This window comes from Ammospiza nelsoni, chromosome 6 (assembly GCF_027579445.1).
Source record: "Ammospiza nelsoni isolate bAmmNel1 chromosome 6, bAmmNel1.pri, whole genome shotgun sequence".
Lineage (NCBI taxonomy): Eukaryota > Metazoa > Chordata > Aves > Passeriformes > Passerellidae > Ammospiza > Ammospiza nelsoni.
This window is the reverse complement of record NC_080638.1, coordinates 52,991,074-53,011,972: the sequence shown is the minus strand read 5'-3', so window position 1 is coordinate 53,011,972 and position 20,899 is coordinate 52,991,074. Positions and strand designations below refer to the sequence as shown.

General features: G+C 39.2%; 1 protein-coding gene across 1 annotated transcript in view; it reads left to right on the top strand.

Moving 5' to 3' along the window:
* The window catches only part of BEGAIN (brain enriched guanylate kinase associated), a 151,515-nt gene that overhangs the window by 77,368 nt on the left and 53,248 nt on the right, over positions 1-20,899 (top strand). The window contains exons 4-6 of the mRNA XM_059474539.1: positions 11,210-11,371; positions 12,963-13,019; positions 17,572-17,638. Coding sequence (XP_059330522.1) covers positions 11,210-11,371; positions 12,963-13,019; positions 17,572-17,638 — 286 coding nt within the window. The remainder of the gene's footprint in view (positions 1-11,209; positions 11,372-12,962; positions 13,020-17,571; positions 17,639-20,899) is intronic.

Genomic DNA, 20,899 nt, shown 5'->3' with positions numbered 1-20,899 from the left:
AAAGCAGTAACAGTATCAGCAAGAAAGCAGTAACAGTATCAGCAAGAGATTTCTAATAAAAACCTAAGTTTTGATTAACCCAGAATGCTATAGTTCACTTATAACATGCCAAAAAAACCATAAAAATGATGGCCTGTGTTTATATAATCCACATCTCAAGGCACAAGAGGAATTTTCGGGAAATCTGGAGTAGTGAATCTGCTTCCTCACTCTGTACAGGTCCTTGAGGTGCAACATCTGCTGGGGAGGTGGAGTCAAAGGGCTCCTGGGTCCCCTCTGAAGGAGCACATTGTGCAGTGCTTTTCACAGGAAGAGTGTGAGCAGCTTTTCCATGAACACTTGCTGGCTGAATTTGACCCTCCAAATCTGCAGAGAGATCTTTCATTTGCTGGCTCACTCCAAAAACAACCCAAGAGCCAGTGTCAAGGTGCAGGGCTGGTAACAAGACTTTGGAGGAATGCAGTCCTGTTCCAACTTTCTCTGTTCTCCTTTCCCATACAGCCACAAAAAATAAAGGTGACAAACCATACTCTTACACTGAAAAGCCAGAGCAGCCAGGGGATCAGGATAAAATACTGAACTAATAAATTATGACATTCAGCTGGGAGGGAAGTTGTGTGAAATGATGGCACAACATGCTGAGCCATGGGGAACTTGCTAGAGGTGAACTCATTTATACTCCTGCAGAGTAGAAGACTTCTCAGTTAACAAGTCCCAAAATAGTGTGCTGCAGTATAAAACAAGGTAGGGCTTGAAATAATTAGCCACAGATGACAGATGGCAACTCCTTTCTCTTTCTTTCCTTCTTTTCTTTTGCTGTAATATCAAGTTGATCAAAGAGCTGAGGATCATTTGCTATTGTAGGAAAACTAAAAATATCTTGAAATATTCAGGCAAAATAAGTTCATTCAGGTACGAGCCAGTAGCTCTCATTGTTCAACACTTTGTACATGAGTCTATGTGTAGTAATAGTTTCCCTCAGGATCTGAATAACATGTGCACAGCTGAGAATTTGGGTGTGTCCTGGCTTAGGAGTATTATTTAATCAATCTATTAAATCAAATTGCTAATTTATTTAATGTAATTGCTTGCCTGTGTTACAAAACCAATGATCTATTGTACTGCCAGAAAGGTCTCCAGAAAAGTGCCCAGGGCTCACGTCTCTGGCAGGACACTTGGGCAATGTCACAGAGTGACTGTGTGTGAGGAGACAAGTGCCAGGGAGCAGAGGCTGCAGCAGAACTGGCTGCACCCATCACCTCTGGAGGTGTCTGCAGGGGCAGCATTTCCTCCTGGGCTCTTTAGGAGTAATATCTGGCAAGGATGGGCACTGTTCTAAAGGCAAGCACCTGTGGATTCAAGATAGAGACACAACAGGAGCTTCTGTCTGGCATGACTTCTGTCACAAAAGAGGATCAGAACACAACTGTAACAGATATAGTCAAGAGGAGAATTCAGTAATTTGCTCAAATAATGTAATATACACTGCTCATAAAGGAAAAAAGCCATAACATCTCCAGTCCCAGTAGTAATTCCGTCTGACTGGTTCATGAGCCAGAAGAGTATATTTGATTTTTTCAGCTGCTTAGCATAACCTTTCTGATGAAAGTGTTAAGCCAACACACCTAAATGAGTCCCTTGAGCAAGACAAAGATGAATTTCAAATCAGAGGAAAGAGAAAAGGATTGGGGAGGGAAGGAAACAGTGTAGATGAGAGCAGAGATTATAACCTCTGTCCGTTAACCTGCGTCTGGGTGTTTTATACCAAATAAAATAGGAACAAAATTCTATCCCTACTGCTAAAGCACATTTCTCCAGTATTCCCCTACCACACTTCCAACCTCAGTCCTTTAATAGAAAGAGTAAGATCAATTTCAAATTGCTTCTGGCCAGTGGGCTTCACTCATTCTCATTACATTCCTATTACACATAAAGTGCACAATTCAGGAGGAACCACACTTCTGTTCCAGCACAGCTTGATCCAGATGAATCGGGGAAATAAACGGACAAAAACAAAAGTGAGAAAGGTTTAATAACACAATTAAAATATAACTTTATAAGCTTGTGAGCTGATGTGGCAGGCTCCTCTCAGTAATTTCCAGAGGGAGTGCTTATCTATGACTGCAAACCAAAGCAATCTAGAAGCTGGCCACTCAAAGCTGTAAGGAGAGCTACTGCAACTGAAGGCAGCCTGCTTAATCATCTGGAGAGCTCTCTTTAGCTTTCTAATCACAAATTGAAGTCTACCTCTAATTTTGCTTCCTCAATTTTTCAATACCTTACTATTTTTTTCCCCTTTCGTATCACCTCTTGGTAGTCTGGATTCCCTGGTGAGATGCAATGCAGACGGGTAGGATTCTGACAGACATTAAAAAGCAGACAACAACTGCTCAACAACTTCAAATAACTTTCTGTCTGAGCCAACCCACCCCTCACTGGCCTGGGTTACATCATATTTGTTGCAGTCAGCCTTTGCTGCTGGTTTTCTTACCCTTTTGAACCCTGCAACTTTACACTGCAACTCACGATTTCTGCTGCCCAAACATTTTGTGCAAACTTATCAGCCTCTGGGAAGCCAGGAAATAGCAGCTCTTACAGGGGTGAACCTTCTTCCAGACTTATGGGATCAGCAGAGTCTGGACAGAAAGCAGTGAAGATCCCTTAATCCCTAGGAAGGGTCAGGGTCATTCTGATTCTGCTCTCTTGCACGAATGCTGTCTGAAGTTTGCCACACCAGAAGTTTCCTTCCTTCTCTCCCAGTTTAACCAGCTGATTCATTTCAGATGTTCTCCAAGCACTAGGCAGCATTTGAATAATGCAGAGAATATGAAGCAGGGCATGAACACGAACAGAGCCCTTCATTATGGTAAGAAAATAAACATGTCCTTGCTACCTCTAGAGAACAAGCCAGAAAGCATTTATTCCTTCTGGAATCCCATACTGGTTTTCTTCTCTTGGACCCATATTTTCCAGCTCTCCATCCCTTCATTTTCTAGCAATACAGAGAAACAAATTGAACAGACACAACTTATTAACTTTTGTAGGATCACTTACTGAGCCTAAAGGTTTGCATTTAAGCCACTGCTACTAAGAGTTTACCTGCCAGAGCTGAAAACAATTAGTTTCCACTTCAAGGAGAGCCTAACAGGGGCACTAGGAGGCAACTTGGAAGAAGGTAAAGATCATAGTAACAACTTCTGCAGCTTCCACTCTTTCCCTCTGCTTTAGTCACCTTTGAATTTGGGCACAAGGCTTCTGCTGTTTTGCTGTGCTCTGCATTAATTTCTCACATACTCAGGTATTCAACCTCAGAAGTGCCTCATAAGCAAAAATGGTCATCTCATTAACAGGAGACAGAAGCGTGTTTGGAAGATTCCAGCTCCAAATCAAGTTAGCAGAGGTATTAAATCAGTCCTCAGAGAGCTGGCTCAGCCCTCCAGTGTCTGCTCAGCCCTTGCAGTGACAGTGCACATCCTGGCTTGTAAACCCACATTCTTCCTTCTCCAGGGCTGCTCTGCACCCTTGCTTAGTGCCCTGCACATTTACACACTCCCTGCTCACAGGTCTGGATCCTCATGGCTCATTTTCATTTGCACTTGGTAGTTTTCAGTACACTGGGGGAATCAAAAATGCCTGCTGAAAAAACTTCATTTAAAGTAATCAGAATATCTTTAGTGTCTATTTCTGAAAGGTGAAATTTTATTTTTGGTATTTCTATTCAACCTATTCAGAGCCTTAGGTTATGGATAGCACCTTTAAATAAAGGAAAACTTGCATGCCTTTATTATGAGTACATTTTTAAAATCTTGTCACATTTCACTGACAATAATGGCATTCACTTAAGAAAACTCAGTGCTGACAGATGGTCCTCTAAGGGTTTTTGCATGTCAACATATAACTAAATTTTCTTATCTTAATCACCTGATATTACAGTTCATACTGGATGCTCTTGTTGGATAGATGTGTCTGTGGGCTTCTGATATTTGTTACTGAGGTCACCCTTCAGCAATGGAGGACTGTCAGGTCATTATAACCAAAGCATAATGCAGTTTCATTGTGAAGAGAGATCACTCTTTTCTTCCTCTTATGAATAAAGCCAGTACAGTTGAGACACATTTACCATGTGATATATCTTGTCAGGTCTGAATTTTTAATTGTGTGAATTACGAAAGAATGGGGTACTCATGTCCAAAGTAAAGTTGCCTTCCAATATCCAGTGATATATTTGTTTTAAAGTAGCTGTATGAGCTCTACAGGTGCCTCAAATAGGTTTTCATGCTAAGGAACAATCCCACAGCACTTGGCACATCAACTGCTGAACGTCTCTTCCTTTCCCCACCTCCCTTCCAAATTACTCCCTTTAATTTTTCTGATAAAGGGTCCCTCTTCTCTGGTTTAAATCCTGCCAGAATGCCTGGAACCTAAGAAAAGGACTCTGTTACTTGTTTTCTGTGTCCATCAGTCATTTGGAAACTATCTGAGCTCCAGATTTGGATCACCCACACATTTGTTCTGAAACATATGTACAGGCCTTCCTTCTCATAGTCCAAACCCAGTTCAGGTTGTTTATTTTGAAAGCATGTACTGCAAAGAAAATTCAAATTATTTAATACTTGCAAAAAAACTCCCTCAAAATCTTTCAAATGTTTGTATATATATCTACAGGAAAGAGAGATCTGCCTGCAATTTGACAGGCAAACTGTTCATACTCTAAAGTTTCAAATATAAGTAATTTCTTCAAAAGTAATGGAGAAATTTGGTGGATGTGCTGTAATGAAAAAATCCTGATAGACCTTGGTAATTATTTTTAAATAAATAGGCAAGCTGAACAATGTCTATGTGAGCCTGAATTTACAGGAAAATGCCTATTGCAGAACTTGGATACACATTTGCATGAACAAATTTCTTTAAGTACAAATAAAACTTCTGAATAAAGAGGGCAAGAAAATTGGGATTTTCTAGTTTGACTCTGAGTCTGCAGCATTTAATCTTTTTCCCCAATAAAATTTATAATTTCAAGTCTGTAGCTGGATTCTCAGACTCTGGATCTTGACTTTGTAATTTGATCCCATCCCCCTCCTAATCAGACAAGGCAAGAGCAAGTTTAGACACCAAAACTGCAGACAAGAAAGATAGTTTTGGCATTAACCTTTTGAAACAGTGACCCTGAGCATGTAACACATAATCAAAACTTGATTAACATAGAAATTCAATTACTGCTTCATTAAAAACCTTTCATTAATCTAGAAAACACTTGTAAAATGCTTTGACTTCATTTCCCAACAACTACAATTTGAAAAAACGTTGTTGAGGGGTCAGATTCAATGTCACAACTGTCATCTCAAAGCTATTCCTCCTAAGCTGGGGTTTGGGTGCCTTTCTTGCTGCATGTCTACTTTGGGCCACATGCAGACCCATTCCAGAGTCATGTCCAGCAAAGATGAGCTGGAGTGAAAAATCCTGGGTAATCCAGACCGCCAGACATGGGTCATCAAGAGCTCCTCGAGCCAAAATTCCTGGGAAGTTTCAAAATCAAGCTGTCAATGCAGCCCAACTCCATTGAGTAGCAACCCAGTATTTTTGAATAATATTTTTGAACAATATTTTTGAAATTCTGTTCAGAGTACATTATTTAAATTTTCCCCAGTTCTTCCAAACTCCTGATCCTATGAAGTGTGCTTTTTTTTTAGAATGTGACACATCACAGACATGAAGCAGATCTGATAAACAATTTAGAAGCATTTAGTGGTTCATTTTTGTGGGCCCCCACGCCATCTAAGCAAACAAGAAAGGAAATACTGTTGCCTCATGTCATACACACAGAACTGAGTCAGGAAGAGGGGGAGTTATCTGATGAGATGTGATTGTCTGCGTCTGAGACGCTTGACTCCATTCCGTTTGTAAGGAACGGAAACGGAGACTTCCAGATTTGCATCAGCTCATCTAAAAGTAGGCTTCTAAAATAGGTCAGATTAATTTCATCCTGGTGGTGCCTGCTCTTGACTAAGAACAGGAGCCAGTGTTGACCAGCAGTAGGCAAGCTCAGTCTTGCCTTGACTCTCTTGAGTGGTGTAGCCTTTGTCAAAGCCATGTTCAAAACTCAGAGATCCAAAACCCAGTCCGGGTTAGTTCGTCCTTACACATTCTTTCTTCCAAGACAGGCTTTTTACCCACAAAATGCTTGTACTTAGGATTTCACAGCTGCATCAAAATGACTGTTTCACCAGCCAGAAATCAGAATATTTGACATGGGTGTTTTTCAGTATATATGGCATGGGCATCTATCTTGCCTTTGTTTCATGTTCTTTTCACTGTTAATTTCCCTCCCAAAACCATGAATCCATTTTCTTTTTCACTCACTTCAGGTGCAGTGTGAAGGAATATAATCAGTCCATTCAGAGACAATTTCTCCAGTTCAGAAAAAAGGGTTTGCTCTGGTTTTAAACAACATTGCAGAACCATCTAAAGCCAGAGCCCTGGAGAGGCAGGGAGACATGGACAGGGCTGCTGAAGCAGTTTGGCCCGTGAGGTGGAGATGTGGGGTTGCTGCAATGCTCCACTAGTGGGGCAGACCCACAGACATCACTCTTAGGGAGTAAAGGTTCAGGGAGCACCCTCTTTGTGGGCCACTGAAGGGAGAAGGCTCCAGAAATCATCTGGCCTCCAGGCAGCTGAGCAGCCCCAGCTTTGCATGCCAGCACTCCTTTGTCATCAGCCCATCTGCCAGGCAGAGGACCTGGCAGAAGATTGTTTGCCAGCACACCTTCCTCAGAACAGGCCCTTATCATGTGGCATCTCAGATTGTCTGAAATCCAGTGGGAATGTGTTCACCTGGAGCTTCTCCAGCCAGCACTACAGATTAACCCTGACCAGCAGCTGCAGGCTGAGATAATGTTTGTGAGCATAAATTTCTGTGCAAATATATGTTTCATCTATTTTATACTTTTTATGAATATAAACAGAGCTAATCAGTGAAAACAACACTTCGGAAAGTTTAAAGACCTGTTTTTATTAACCTTGAAAATAGCTTCCCTTGAGGGTTTTTTTTTCACCAGTCTAAACAGTTAATATTGTATTTACTGTCCTTGTTATTAAAGAAATATTTTAATGAAGCAAAGTGGGTAATGACTTGCAGACCACTGATTGTCATAGGAGCAGAATATTAAAGATCATTAAAAGAAATAGGCAACCCCTTATGCTAAAGGTGAAATAATCTACAGGACCTTTGAGCCTGCCCTGTAGTTCAATACTCCTTAAAGCTGTCAGAGTTTCAGGAAGACCATGGAATACAGGATTTGTGTTTTCTAAGACATAGCACTACCAGAATACTTTTTGTTTGCAAATAAGTCCTGTCCTTTCTCCTGGCTGTACTTTTTTCCATTTAATTATTTTCTTAGTTTTACATATATGTAAAACTAAAGAACCATGGGGATCAACCATCCCCATGGACATAAATTATTAATCAAAATATAGTGATTTAGTAGCATTAAAAAATTGTGCAATGAACTTTTCTAATTAACTGGTATGACAAAAGCAGAAACAAAATGCAGCTATTTTATGGAGTTGGTTGGTTGGATTGAAGAAAAGGGAAAATGCTAAATTATTGACTTTGTGACTCCATGTTTTGACTTTTTATCTTTTCCCTCTTTTCAACTCTGATTAAACTACCACTATCAAATTTACAATGGTACAGAACAAAATTAAGCCCTCCTATGAAAAACTCAGATTTCCAGAACAAAAAACACAACACAGCATAAGGAATGAGAATCCAAGCATGTCATTATGTGATAACACTGGAAGATAATGGTAAGGGGAAGGTTTCCAAAGAAAGAAAATCTGTTTCATGATATATGAAAAAAAAAACCCAGCAAAACAAAGAAAAATCTCATTAAGTACCTTAGATTAGTACAAAACAAAAATTGAAACTCTCATCCTGTTATTAGAGATGCAGGACTTGATACATTTCATCCTCTAATTCTTTCTGTTGTTTCACTCATTGCTTTGCCTTTGCTTCTTAGACACTTGTTCATATAGAACCAAAATCAAGAGAAAACAACAGGGCTTACCTCAAACTGGTAATGTATCAAATCATGCAGAAATCAAAGCCATCTTGGGAATCTTGGGAAATCTGCTCTCAGTGTTACAGCTATTAGTACCCATTCAATGGTTACACTCTAAGATTTGGGAAAATTTCCCTGTTGTGCCATTCACGAGTGTAAGTTTCATTGTGCCATTGCTTAAAGTTAGCTCTCTTTCCAGAACTTGCTTGACTCAAGATGGATATTAAAGCAGATGGTTTAACACTTTCTCAACTGGGGTATTTTCTCTCTTTTTTCTTCTTCCATAAAAGTCACTGTAAGTTTTTTGCCACTCAGCATATTCGTGTCAGAATTTCTTTCCTTCTAAAATTCTTGCATTTCCATCTAATAACTTGTATTTTAATAAGGGCTCACTGTTATTCATCTACTATTGTATCTTAAATAATCCCATCATAAATCAGGAACTAATTCCTATCTAAAAATAATTATATATCCTCTTAAAAACAACCAGCAGTTTTAACATGCATCAGATGATTCGAAATACACAGTGAGGAGGGATTTTCCTAGGTTTGGGAGAGTTAAAAAATGTCACCCCATCTTTCCAGCATGGGTGGAAATGAGTAGATCTTTTCAGAATTTTGGTTTGCTGATTGAGAATAGCTTTCATCTTTGAAGCTGCCTGAGTTATGCTTTAATCAGTGGAGCTTTTTCTTTTTTTGAGCAAAGTTACACCTGTGGTTTACCACTCAAAACACCATGTGGAAGAGCCCATGTATATAGAGTGTTTCAGTAAACCTCAGTAGAATAGCATTGATTTTAATGGATTGAATAATCTCATTCTGAAAGCTAAGAATTCAAGAATTCAAATACTTCAAAGTGAGGGAGAAAGTGAGCTGGAAGTTTATCCTTCTAGCATAAGTTTCAGCCTGCAAAAACCTACCAAACGGTCCAGATCTGAATCTAAAACCACATTTTGGCATTCCAGACCAGCACTGCCTTCCACTTCAGGATCAAGCTTTATAGAGAACTCAGATTTTTAACCCCAAATTTCCCCACATAGACAGGTTTAGGCACACTGGTCTGTGCAGAAGCAACTTCATTGATCCTGCTTAATCTTATCTCAACTGAGACCCAAAGCAAGACGTACCTACATGAGCAAGCAGAAAACAAAGTTATTTGAGGTGATTAACTTTCCCCTTTTTTCTCTTTTACTAAGCAGTCTCCAGCTATTACTAACTTACACATTCCTGGCATTACCATTATATTTGTACTCCAACACCTCCTCTTCCTCACAAAGGTTGCACTCCCTACGTTCAAAACTTCCCAGTGCAGCAGGATGCTCTAACCTTCCCTGATCTGGCTTAACTTGCATTAACTGCACTCTTCAGCAACCTCAGCCTGGGCATTTTTATCCAAAATCATAGCTGGAGCACCTGCAGTCTGTTTTCTTGTACAAATCCTAGCAGCTGGATTTTTAGACCAACAGAAGACTTGAGATCATATATCTTTTCACTCTAAGCACTTTTGACACTGTAGCTGCCACTTTACAGAAGAAAATCTGAGTTTCCAGGCTACAGGAAGGAAAAGTGACCACTCTTGTTTCCCAAGATGAGCAGAGGAGTAGCAGGAGCAGGCCAGAAGCAGAGCAAGTGAAAGGTGGTATGATGGGGCCACATTATCAATGAGAACATGTAGAAATGAGCACCATGGGTTCTCAGCTCCCTAGGTAACTTCAGAGTTTAATTCACCAAGTGAAATACAAAAATTAAATGGTTATATTAAGTGGAGCTGCATTAAATGTCTGAATTAGAGTATATTATTTTAAGGGAATTTAACCACAAGTGGTAATCTAAGTATAACTGCGACCACGCAATATGTGCAGCTGAAATAGAGCGCTGTGTTGGCAAACATTGGGCTGTTTCCTAGCTCAGAGCTGCATGGATCAAGCAGGCAGCAATTGTGAGGCTTTTGCATCAACTTACTGAGCTCCTATCACAGCTTGTAGAGGAGCAGCCAGTCACGCTGTAGACAGCTCAGATAAGTGTTCCTTGAAGACTGACATGTTGTTCCCAACTCTCTTGTCTAATTAAAGACCCAAAACATTATTCCACTGCAGCTGATGGCAGCACTCACTTGACATCAAAGGGAATCGAGATTTGCCATTCATTTATGAAGAACTATTTTTACCATATGATTAAAAAAAAAAAAAAAAAAAAAAAAGCGAGGCAATTCACAGTGCATCCTGTGGCAGCACTTTGTGTCTGGGTGCTGGCAGACCCCAGTTCCACAGTGCCTCAGAGGTCCCTCTTGGAGCCAAGGGATCAGCTCCACAATGAGGTTGCAGTGTATGAACCAAGTTCCAGTCATCTCCAGAGATCCCAGCTCTGGCAGGAATCCCATCCTGCTGTTCAACTGGCAAGCATGCTGGAAGACTGAAGAGCTTGCAAACTAAATAGACAAAGACACAAAAAACTCCATTGTGCAGATAAGAAGGCATATGCCAAGTGGCTCTCCTGAGTCTCCTGCTTTGTTTTGTGTAAGACTGTAGCTGAAGATAGTTTACAATCAGGGCATAAGTGCTGAAAGAACTGTGAAAAATTCGGGATTACACCTGAGTCTAGAAAGCCTTGGCTCCCAAATAAGTGGGGGAAAATGGGAAAGATCTACAACCTTAAAATTGTTATATTATTAATTACCATTCTCCAGATGAAATGCTGAACAATAAGGTCTCAAAAAAGGAATCAAATACGACAAAAATTTCTTCCTCCACAGAATTTTAATTTGGATTTTAGGCAAGGAAATATTTTTGCATAATTTATTGTTGCTGCTCTATAGAGACCTGCTGCTTTAGTCATAGTATGGTAAGATAATCCTAAATGGAAGGTCCTGTGTGAAACTAAACTATAAACTGTGTTTTGTATTTTATTGAAGATTCTTCCACAACATATTCCATTCTGGCTAATGAGATAGTAGCAACAAATGCACCAGAAAGGACAGATGGAAGATAGTCAGCTGTCTGAATCAGAAGACTTTCAAAGTGCAGTAAACAAATGAACCACACTTTTCTGGCTGGAGGCCAAGCTATACTCTAGGGAAATGGTCAAAGAGTGGATCATGAAAAGCTTTTTGAGAGCAGCTAAATTCTACAGCTGTGGTCTTTGTTTTTCTAGCACTTTGCAAGAACAGAAGGGGGAATTACGAAAGCGCCTATCGTACACTACCCATAAGCTGGAAATGCTTGAAACAGAGTTTGACTCTACACGTCAGTATCTTGAAATAGAATTGAGACGTGCTCAGGAGGAACTTGAAAAAGTAACTGAAAAACTGAGAAGGTTAGTAATGAACTTTTTGAAATAAACAGAGTTATTGGCATTTTAAGAGTGAATGTATTAAAGATGTATGTAAGTAAAAGCAAACACAGTTGCAAACATGCATGATTTATTTATTAATTACACGTTGTGTTTTGTATTTAATATATAGATTTCATTAACCTGAATATATATTGCATGCCACATAAAGTTATTTACATGTGATATGTAAGATGTCTCTGTACTAAAAGCAAATATGCAAATAGAAATGCACCTATATATGTGCAAATATGACATTATTTATGTATAAACATACATATGGGGTACTGCCATATGGCATTACATGTACAAAAGTTATAAACCCACTACATATATATACATTTATTATTTATACTCTCTATATATAGATAAATCTTTTATTTCGTGACTTTGCACATTGTCTTTGTTTAGACTTCATTGTGCTGATACAAGAGAATAGAATTTGGCTCTCCATGACTCAAAGCTAAGACTATGTTCAGCTTTGAAACAACATTCAGGCATTTTGCATTATAGTACAGCAAATAATTTCCTTTTTAGTCTCAAGCAGAATGGAGTGATGCTGAAAAGCTATTATTTAAACTGTTGTAACTGTGGTACAGTGCTGTTGCAAATTGGGAACCTAGTTAATGTTAGTGATAAATTATGTTAAGCTTGTGCTCCTGACATTCCTGGCACTGATTAAAATGGTCTGTACACTTAGCCTAAAATTTATCATGATTCTTAATAACCACTTTTGCATTTGTTCTCAAAACTTCTGTAACTAGAATTATCTACTTACACAGGAATGTATTTGCATGTCTTGTGAGCCTTTCTTAAACTGATATCTTAATGGAACAATTTGATTAATTCATTGGATGACTCAAAATAAAATTCAGAATAAATCATTCCAGGGCAATACCCAAAGAAATATTTTTCATTCCTTGTGGAAGGCAAAAGCCAAACCAAAACAATGACACAAACCACCGATAAGCTGAGTAAACCAAACCATTTTATGCAAATTTTAAACAGAATGAGTCTGTAAGATCTCAAATTAGGAAAAAGCCTAGTGTGGTCTTATAACTTAAATGCTTCTCTAACTGGGGATACTTCTCAAAATGAGACTAAAATATGCAGGTGTCGTGGTGATTTTGAAATCTACACACATCTATCAAGAGCAGTCTGAAGGTTCTCCATATAGTTTTCTTGTCAACAATATTTTTCCTATTTTTTCACTTAGAGCAGAGCCACTGAAAGTAACTTCATTCCTGATGTAGTTTTGCTTCAGTGCATTCCAGGACAGGGAACACTGGTGCTCTTTTCTCTTGCAGCATCAATTTGGGCAGCGGCCATAAAGCAGCAGAGGGGCTGTCCATCCCACTTCTGTTAAATCAGATGGGCTTCCTGGTCAGCAGAAAGCCTCTTAGCAACTGCACTGGGCACCAATGAGTTAAACACCCTTTGAAACTCAGGCCAGGGGCTCACAGCCAAGTCTAGCACTCATACCAGAGCACCACATTAGCAGAACTGACTTTCCAATATTCTAATGGAACATTGTACCATATTATGAAGAAAACTTATATTAAAAATTATGTTTCAGGCAGGTGATTACTCCCCTGAAGACATATCATAATGGAAGCCAAAAATATTTTACGAGGTGAGCTTTAAAAATGTTTCTATTGAGAATAGCAAGGCATCCTGCAACTTGAACATCTAGATTTGTCAGCCTGGAGAAGGATAATGTCTGAAAAAAACCCTGTCATCCAAAAGCTTGTCAGCAACATGTCACAGAGGAAAATCAATGTGAGAAAAACAAAGAAGTAGAATTAGTTTCAATTATGTGTCTCTTCCTTTATTCACTGCACAGGGAGAGAAATGCATCCCCCCACAGATGAATAGGCCCTGTGAAACAAGATCCCACTTGTACACTAGAGAACATATCTCTTATTAAATTTCCTTTCCTGTAAAGTGCAATTGGTTTTTTTTTCCAAGAGGCTGAATGACTATCCTTTTGTAAACCTTTCTGAAAGTCTTTGTCTTAATTTATCCAGAATTGCCTGTGCTGTTTCTAGGCTTCCCCAGTTTCACTCAAGAGAGGAGGTCACTTGTGTGGCTCAATGGTCAAGTTTTCAACCTCTCTACAAACATTCAGAGATGGCCTCTTTCTTTTTCTCTCAGTGGGAGAACAGTGCTAACTTGATTTGAAAATTACAGCAGTAAAGCATAGGTTCAGCTTTGAAAAGTGACTGAAAAGAGAGGGGATTTCATATTCCTCGCAGTGGTCCCTTATCTGACATAGTCAGCACAGCTTTTATAAGTTAAAATCTAAAAATTTTCATAATCCAAACTTGGAATCACATCTGGATTCCAAAGTTCACTTTGGGTTTCTTCCTTGAGGCCTTGCCCTGGGTAACAACTTGATGAGGTCCCCATTATATCTTTTACCAGAAAGTGGAGTTATTTTAAGGCATGAGAAATAAACTCATAAAAGCATATATTGAGCACTGAGATTAGCCCACACATATAATTATTTCACCAAAAGCAAGACATTTCACAGACTGAAGGGGTGTTCTGAACAGGAGTACTGGAGTAAAAACTATTGTTTTTATAAGAAAGTTGGTATAACTTGTGACAACAGAGAGAGAAAAATTTTTTGAACAAGAAGCTACTCTTTCAAGAGTCACTTTTCAAAGCTAACTACACTCTAGAAGAAATTCTCTTCTTTAAAGAAAGTCAGTCCAAGGCTGAGTTTTACTTTAGATGTATTTATTGGCCTTAAAAGGGCTTGAGATTGAGTGGAAGCAGAGAAATAGAGGCTTTTGCAGACTCCCTCTTCAGTGGTGATCTGCAGCTCTAGGGCTGTTGTCTGGTGGGCTGGAGCACAGACACCTGACATGTTCAATATGGTCAGAATATTTTTCATTAGGCCCTTATTTGGTCAAGAATCTCAACCTTTGTTGAATGGATGCACATATGTGCACCTGAAGTCACACATGAGTCTCTACTAATGACATGAACAACACAAAAATACATCAACACACCATAATTGGTTATCAATTCACATGACCTTATCCTTATAGCAGTTTTGCAGCATAGTGAAGCCTACCCTTCATTTTATTTTCAAGTCTAGATTTACAAGGTTAAAATATTTCATACTTCACAATGTTCAGCATGTCTTCATGTATTTTTTCTGCAAACAAGGTTAGGTTACCATTTGCTCATCAGATCATTTTCAAATTTGAATAATTTTTCCTTTTATTTCCCTTTCCCTTTATCTTACAGTTTTACCTAAAGATTGATCTGACTCTGTTCCTCTTTTATCCCTTAAACACTTTCTTCCATGTATTTCTGGGTCCATTTCTCTCCTTGCCACCTACATTTGCTGACACTTCTTTTGGCACAGTGAATTTCCAATTTGGGGTTTATACATATACGTGCATGTGTATGTGCTTGTGTACATGTGTATGTGTTTGTGCTTATTTTGACTACTTTTGCATACTGTTCTCAATAGAAACACTTTTTGAAGCTCAGCTTCCTACTTACTGTGGGGTTTTTTTTAGATTTGATTTGATTGTACTGGGAGGTGGTCATTTTCTCAGTCCAAAATGAATGTGTTAGAGAGCTAGAGCTTATGGGCTACTCTCACCTACACATACAACAGGCAAAAATGTGATGGGTAAAGGCAAAACAAGCTACAAGTGAGAAGCAGATTGTATAAACTCCTGCAAAACCCTCTACCACCATCTATGGTGTGGAAGTGTTGTCACTGAAAAATAATTACTGTTAATTAACATTTCAATCATCCATATCAAGAGAAAAAATTAAAACAGAAGCTAAGGAACAAACCCATTGTTACCATGATAAGTCTGTTATCCAAGCAGCAATTACTGCTGTTTTTACTTATTCATAGTCTCCAAGTTCTGGAAAGGGAACCTTCAGGCTCTCCCTTGAGCTGTCCACATCAGCAACCACTGCAGAGCAGCCTGTGGTGCAGGGGCACCTGGGTTAGAAAAACCCTGAACCACATTTTTTCTCCCCTTTACTTTCAGGAAGTTATGCAAGTGCTTTTGAACCCGTGCAAACTTTTATAGCATTGCAGGTGCTGATGTTTAAATCAGTTTTTACACCACCTCCACTTGAACCACAAACTGCCTGGGTACAAAGCAAGTTTAACCTGTTCTATTTTGCTTTACTAGACAAAAACTATAATCCATGACAGAGAAGATGCTGGGGCACTTCTGGCTCAGCCAGAAGGCACTATTTGACTTCTCTAAATCCTTTCTTCCTGCATCATGGCATGCATCCTTGCCAGCTAAACTTTGTGCTGAGTAGCTGCAGGCAAAGCCATTTTAAGCCTCCTTGTATCAAGATCATCTCTGCTTTCTTCTGAACCATGAAAAGATGGGTGCAGAGTACCCTGAAATCTTTCTCTGTTGTGATGACAGCTAAATGTCTGGGAAAATCCCAAGTAAACCCAGAGCTGCACAAATCAATGTCTATAGAGAGGCTTAGAGGTAATGCTGTGAGGAGCATGGACAATGCAGGGAATTGTAAACTTCAGTGAATCCTTTAAGCAAAAGGACACAAACACAATGGCACTATGAGAATTGCTGAGTATTGACCAAGTCTCACAGTACAAGTCTCAGAGATTTTTCAGCCCATTTGGGTCACCACCTTAGCAAACACTATTGACCACAGATCCTCCTCACAGGAAGGAAGCCTCTGCTCAGCAGCTCTGTAAAACATAGGCAATATGAGACTTGCATATTGGAATGGCTGCCCTGATTGTGGGCTGACCCTTGGTACCCTGAGGAGGCTCACCCATGGGGATGTCATTATTTATATCCACAGAGGGGATGTCCTTGGCACAGATATCCCCTCTCAGGTCTGTCAGCAGATGTTATTGCAGTGCTGGGAGACCCAGCCAGAGCTCTGCATCCCTTCAGAGGAGCACTGCAAGCCACTGGTCTGCCCTGAATGGAGAATTCCTATCATTTAACTGGAAAGGAAATCTCCATGGCAACAGAAGCCAAGATAAGCATCACATTGCCAAGAAGGGGTGGGCTGGACCTTTTGATTTGCAGCTATGGCATGTTTGGAAAACAGATCATTCCAGTTTCAGCAGCCACTCCTAACCAAATGATAAACAAAGAGACTTCTTTAATCCCGGTCCCATCCTGATAACCACAGAAACTGCACCCAGATCCAGACTTCTCAGAGGAAGTGTTTTGCTGTATAAATGTGGATTACATCTGAGTTCACTCTTACAGTGAAAACACTTGAACATTTCCTAAAATCTCCTCACTGCTGAAAATACTTTGACCTATTGATCAGTACAGCCATATAGACTTATTCAAAATTTTCACAGCTGAGCTTCTAACATTTTCTTTACATTTGTTATACATCCTGCTGAGGTGATGGGTACTAATGAACAAGGAGCTATCCTCCTTAGGTTCTGTGGAGATAAAACTACAGCTACTTCCAAAATTCCAATGGTTTTCCCACAGGCTCTGCAGGTTGTTCATTACAATACCAAAGTTTACCATCTAAGTAACCTAAAGATGTGCAGGCTGAAACTTTTCTTTGGTGTGTTGCTCTGGGATAAGTAGGGAAGCCTCGTTTTGTAAGTTCATTCAATCCCTAAGTGCTGATAAAAATAAATACCCATCTTTTCTCAGTTAAGCTATCTAAATATACTTCCTGGAAAAAATAGGCAACTTCTTGAACTTCTGTTGAAAGAAGAAATATTCTGTTCTAAGTCACATGTTGATGCCCACATGTTGCTACAGTCATTAGGATTCTGCTGCAATTTCACAATAAATCTTTTTTTTTTTGTGCTGCCTCAGCCTAGAGCTCAAGCTTCCTCTCTTACATACTATTCTTGAGCCTGATGTAAAACTGTAATTACCTTGTGCAAGTTCCTAGGCTGTATCTTGTGTCTGCACACAAGTGCGGAATGACCAATTTATCTTCACTTCCTGCTGGAATGTGCTGCTAAATATAGTAAGAAAATATGACAAGTTGGGAAGTTTGCTTAGGAAGCAGGTGGTAATTGCATTTCAAAGGCAACCACTGACTGGTAACAGGAGTGATAAGCAAATACAATTCGGTTAGTGCAAGCCAACGTTTTGTACTGATGTGAAAATACAGGTAGAAAAACCAACATGAAAAGCAATGCATTCAGTTACATGATTTCATCTTTGTTTTAGGATACAAAACAATTACCTAGCCTTACAAAGAATTAATCAGGATCTGGAGGATAAACTTTACAGAATGGTAAGTTATCATAACTACTTTTTTTAAAATATATTAAATGTGGTTTTGTGGTTCTTGAGTCATTGGAAAAACATGTATGTAGCTGTCACAAAAACACCCTCAAGCTCTAAAAGCAGTTATGCTTAGAAAAGATATCATGATGAAGAGCTCAAGCTGTGTACAATGACATAGCACCACCAATTTAAATAGAGATTTCCTAGACTGATGATCTAGCTGAGCAAATTGTACCTTTAAAATAATTTTGGTTAATTTAGTTAATAACTTCATGGGATCTAAATATTTATGTTTTCATTAAGTATCAAATTTAAATAAGGTAATCCAAGGTTTTCTCATGCTTTTTAGCTACTTCCACTCGGCTTTTATTATGTGATTTAAAAGAGTTTGGGTGTCCTGACTTTTAAATTCCTTCATAACTATCAAGCTCAGTATATCAATTTCCAATCTGCGTCTGTCTGCCACCACAATGTCACTGTCACTGTCACAGGCCAATTAATAACCAAGTGAGGAAAATACTGCAGCCTTTGTGGGCTCAAGGGCTGCAAGACACAGCGCCACTGGTCCAAAATAGCCTGAAGATGTCAGAAAAAAATGGCAAAGCCATTGGGGCCCTGGCTCTTTGCTGATGGTGTTGGGGCATTGTGCTCACTGCTAGGGGTAAAACTACAAAGGAATGTGAGTAGGATGTTTAGAGAGGAAAGAATGACAGTTTTGAGCTTCCAAAGATCCCAGGCAGCAATTTCATGGATGAGCAGCTTGGATTGGGGGGAACAATTTATTGTGGATTTTGGGTAAGCACAGACTATAGCATACAGGAGAGGCACCAGCATTTACTAATAAACAAATTTTTGAAAATGTCATTGCTCTTATCTCAGAATCCTATTTCAATAGCTAACAATGAATAGGGGACTCAGCTTTTGCAACTGGCTAACAACAGACAAAAATTACATCTGGGCTGTAGCTGACATTTGTTCATAAATATATATTTAAACATTGTAAAAGTAAAAATAACATTTGGTCTCAGGTTATTGCTTTTTTTCTCCACTCCTCCTTTGTTGCTTTTTCTTTTTGTCCAAATCACTTCAGGATTTTGTCTTCAGCTGTAGCCCAACATTTATTACCTATGCACCATAAAAGATAAATAGAGTCACTCAGGCTGGTAAATGAAATAAAAATAATAGAAACAGCCAAATAAGAACTCCAGAAAATCCATGTGTTTTTATCAGGTATTTCAGATCAAAGCAAAGAATTTTTAAACTGCTGTTTCAGCATCCAGTTAAATCCTTGAGAAATTATTTCAGAGCACAGCACAGAAAAACTGAAAACCAGTCCTGTGGAGCACTGTGCCTTTCTTTATCCCACTAATATGACAGTCATTGAAGATAGGTTTAGAGGCTTAAAGAAGATCAATCAGGCTCTGTACACCACTTAACTCCAGACTGCTTTGCTTTCTGAAATATTGAAACTGAAGACACAAAACAAACCAAAACAAATGTCAAATAGAAACTCCATTAAAAGGAAAAAGATGAGGAAGAAAGTATCATTTAGATAATGATTTAGATTTAGATAAGTCAAACCTTTTGATTTTCAGGGCACTCCAAGAGCCCTCAATACTTCAGAGACAGTTAAATTAAATAATAGCTGGTCTGGTTGATCAGCAGCTTATGGTGGACTGGGCTCTTGGAAACCTTTCTCTCCTTTTCCTGCTTAGGAGGAACAGCCGTGTGTATTTCTTGTTTTGTTTTGTTTGTCATTCTAAAATCAAACACTTTTGATTTCTTCTCCTTTGGACAAATCCAAATCTATAAACCATGTGTTTACTTTCTCCCTCTCTCCCCTACCCCATCCTTCCATATACACACATGTAAATACACACCTACACACACCCACACGTTTTTACTATTTGGTGGGCTCAAATTCAACAAGTAGGAAAAGAAAGACCCCCCCAGGCAGTGGTTCCTTGCTCCCCTTGTCTGCAGATGTCATGGGATGCTCCCAGGAGGTGAGTTTCTCCCTGCCCTAACAGGGGACTCACAATTCCGCCTCTCCCTGTGGCTGGTCCCTGCTCACTGCAACTCATCTAAGACTCCACTGTGACTCCCTTTTCTAACATTTTTGGTACTCTGAATGTTAAACCCTTTCATGCCTGCTCTGGGTGTAAGAGATGTAAAACAATAATCATTAATTCATCAGCAGTCACAGAAAAGAAGCTGATGCAGCACTTTTCTTCTAGGCTCTTCTTCCTTTTGGGTGCTAATCTATAAAATATTTAAAAATATTTGAAAGCACACTTCTGATCACAGCAAATGGTATCCAACTGAAACCTCTGTCACATCAGAACTTGAAGTATAAGTATAAAATATGAACCATGGTGTCTGACTTGGCTAAGTGCTAAAAAATGCAATCCTGAAATCAGGGGAGAGCTTGCTGTATTAAACTGGGCAAGACTAAACACATGGAACAGTAGAGTAATGTGGCACAGAGTTAAAATTCTGCTGTAATGCCTCATAAAACTCCTGTTCTTACTACAGTAAGTATCTTCAACTGGAGAAGATTTCTTTAGTCTTGTAAGAACTGGTTAAGGAGTGGAATATACAGGCTGTCTGTCTAAATAATTAATCTTAATAACTCTTTCCTCCATTAAGATACGGGAAAAGAATGAGCAGAGTCCTCACATTTTGCGCTGAGATTCCATCACAGCAGTGTTCAATCAAATACTTTTTATTATATTTAGTTCCAGTTGCCATCAGTAACCTTCACTTTCCTTTACATTTGTTTGAGCTTTTGGAGCCTGCTCTGCCATGGTCCTGCTGCTCACAACAGCAATTACAAGTAGATTATGTAAGTCATCCCAACCACAAGAAATCCTTTATATGATCTCAATCCAGCTGTACTCTCCATATGATCCTCTCTAGAGTTAAGCAATGTATTTTAAAAAGTTTTTGAAGTTTTCAAGGCTTTTGGTAGCAGTTAGTTCTGTAGTTTTACCTTTAATGCCATAAGCCAGATTTTTAACAGTATCCTCTTTTGGGAAGAACTGGTGCCTAATAATAGCTGCTTAATAAACCCTACTGCTAATGAAAATTGCACCCATTTCTCCTCCTCCATCTGCATTTTGAATGTTCTTGAAAACATGATCACAGGAATCCAGCTGCAAAGAGCTCAGGAGACCTTATTATCCAGAAACACCCTAAAATATGCCTTTTTCTACAAAGTTTGACAGACAGACTGCTGGATGGCATCAGCTCTGGTTCCCACCTCTGC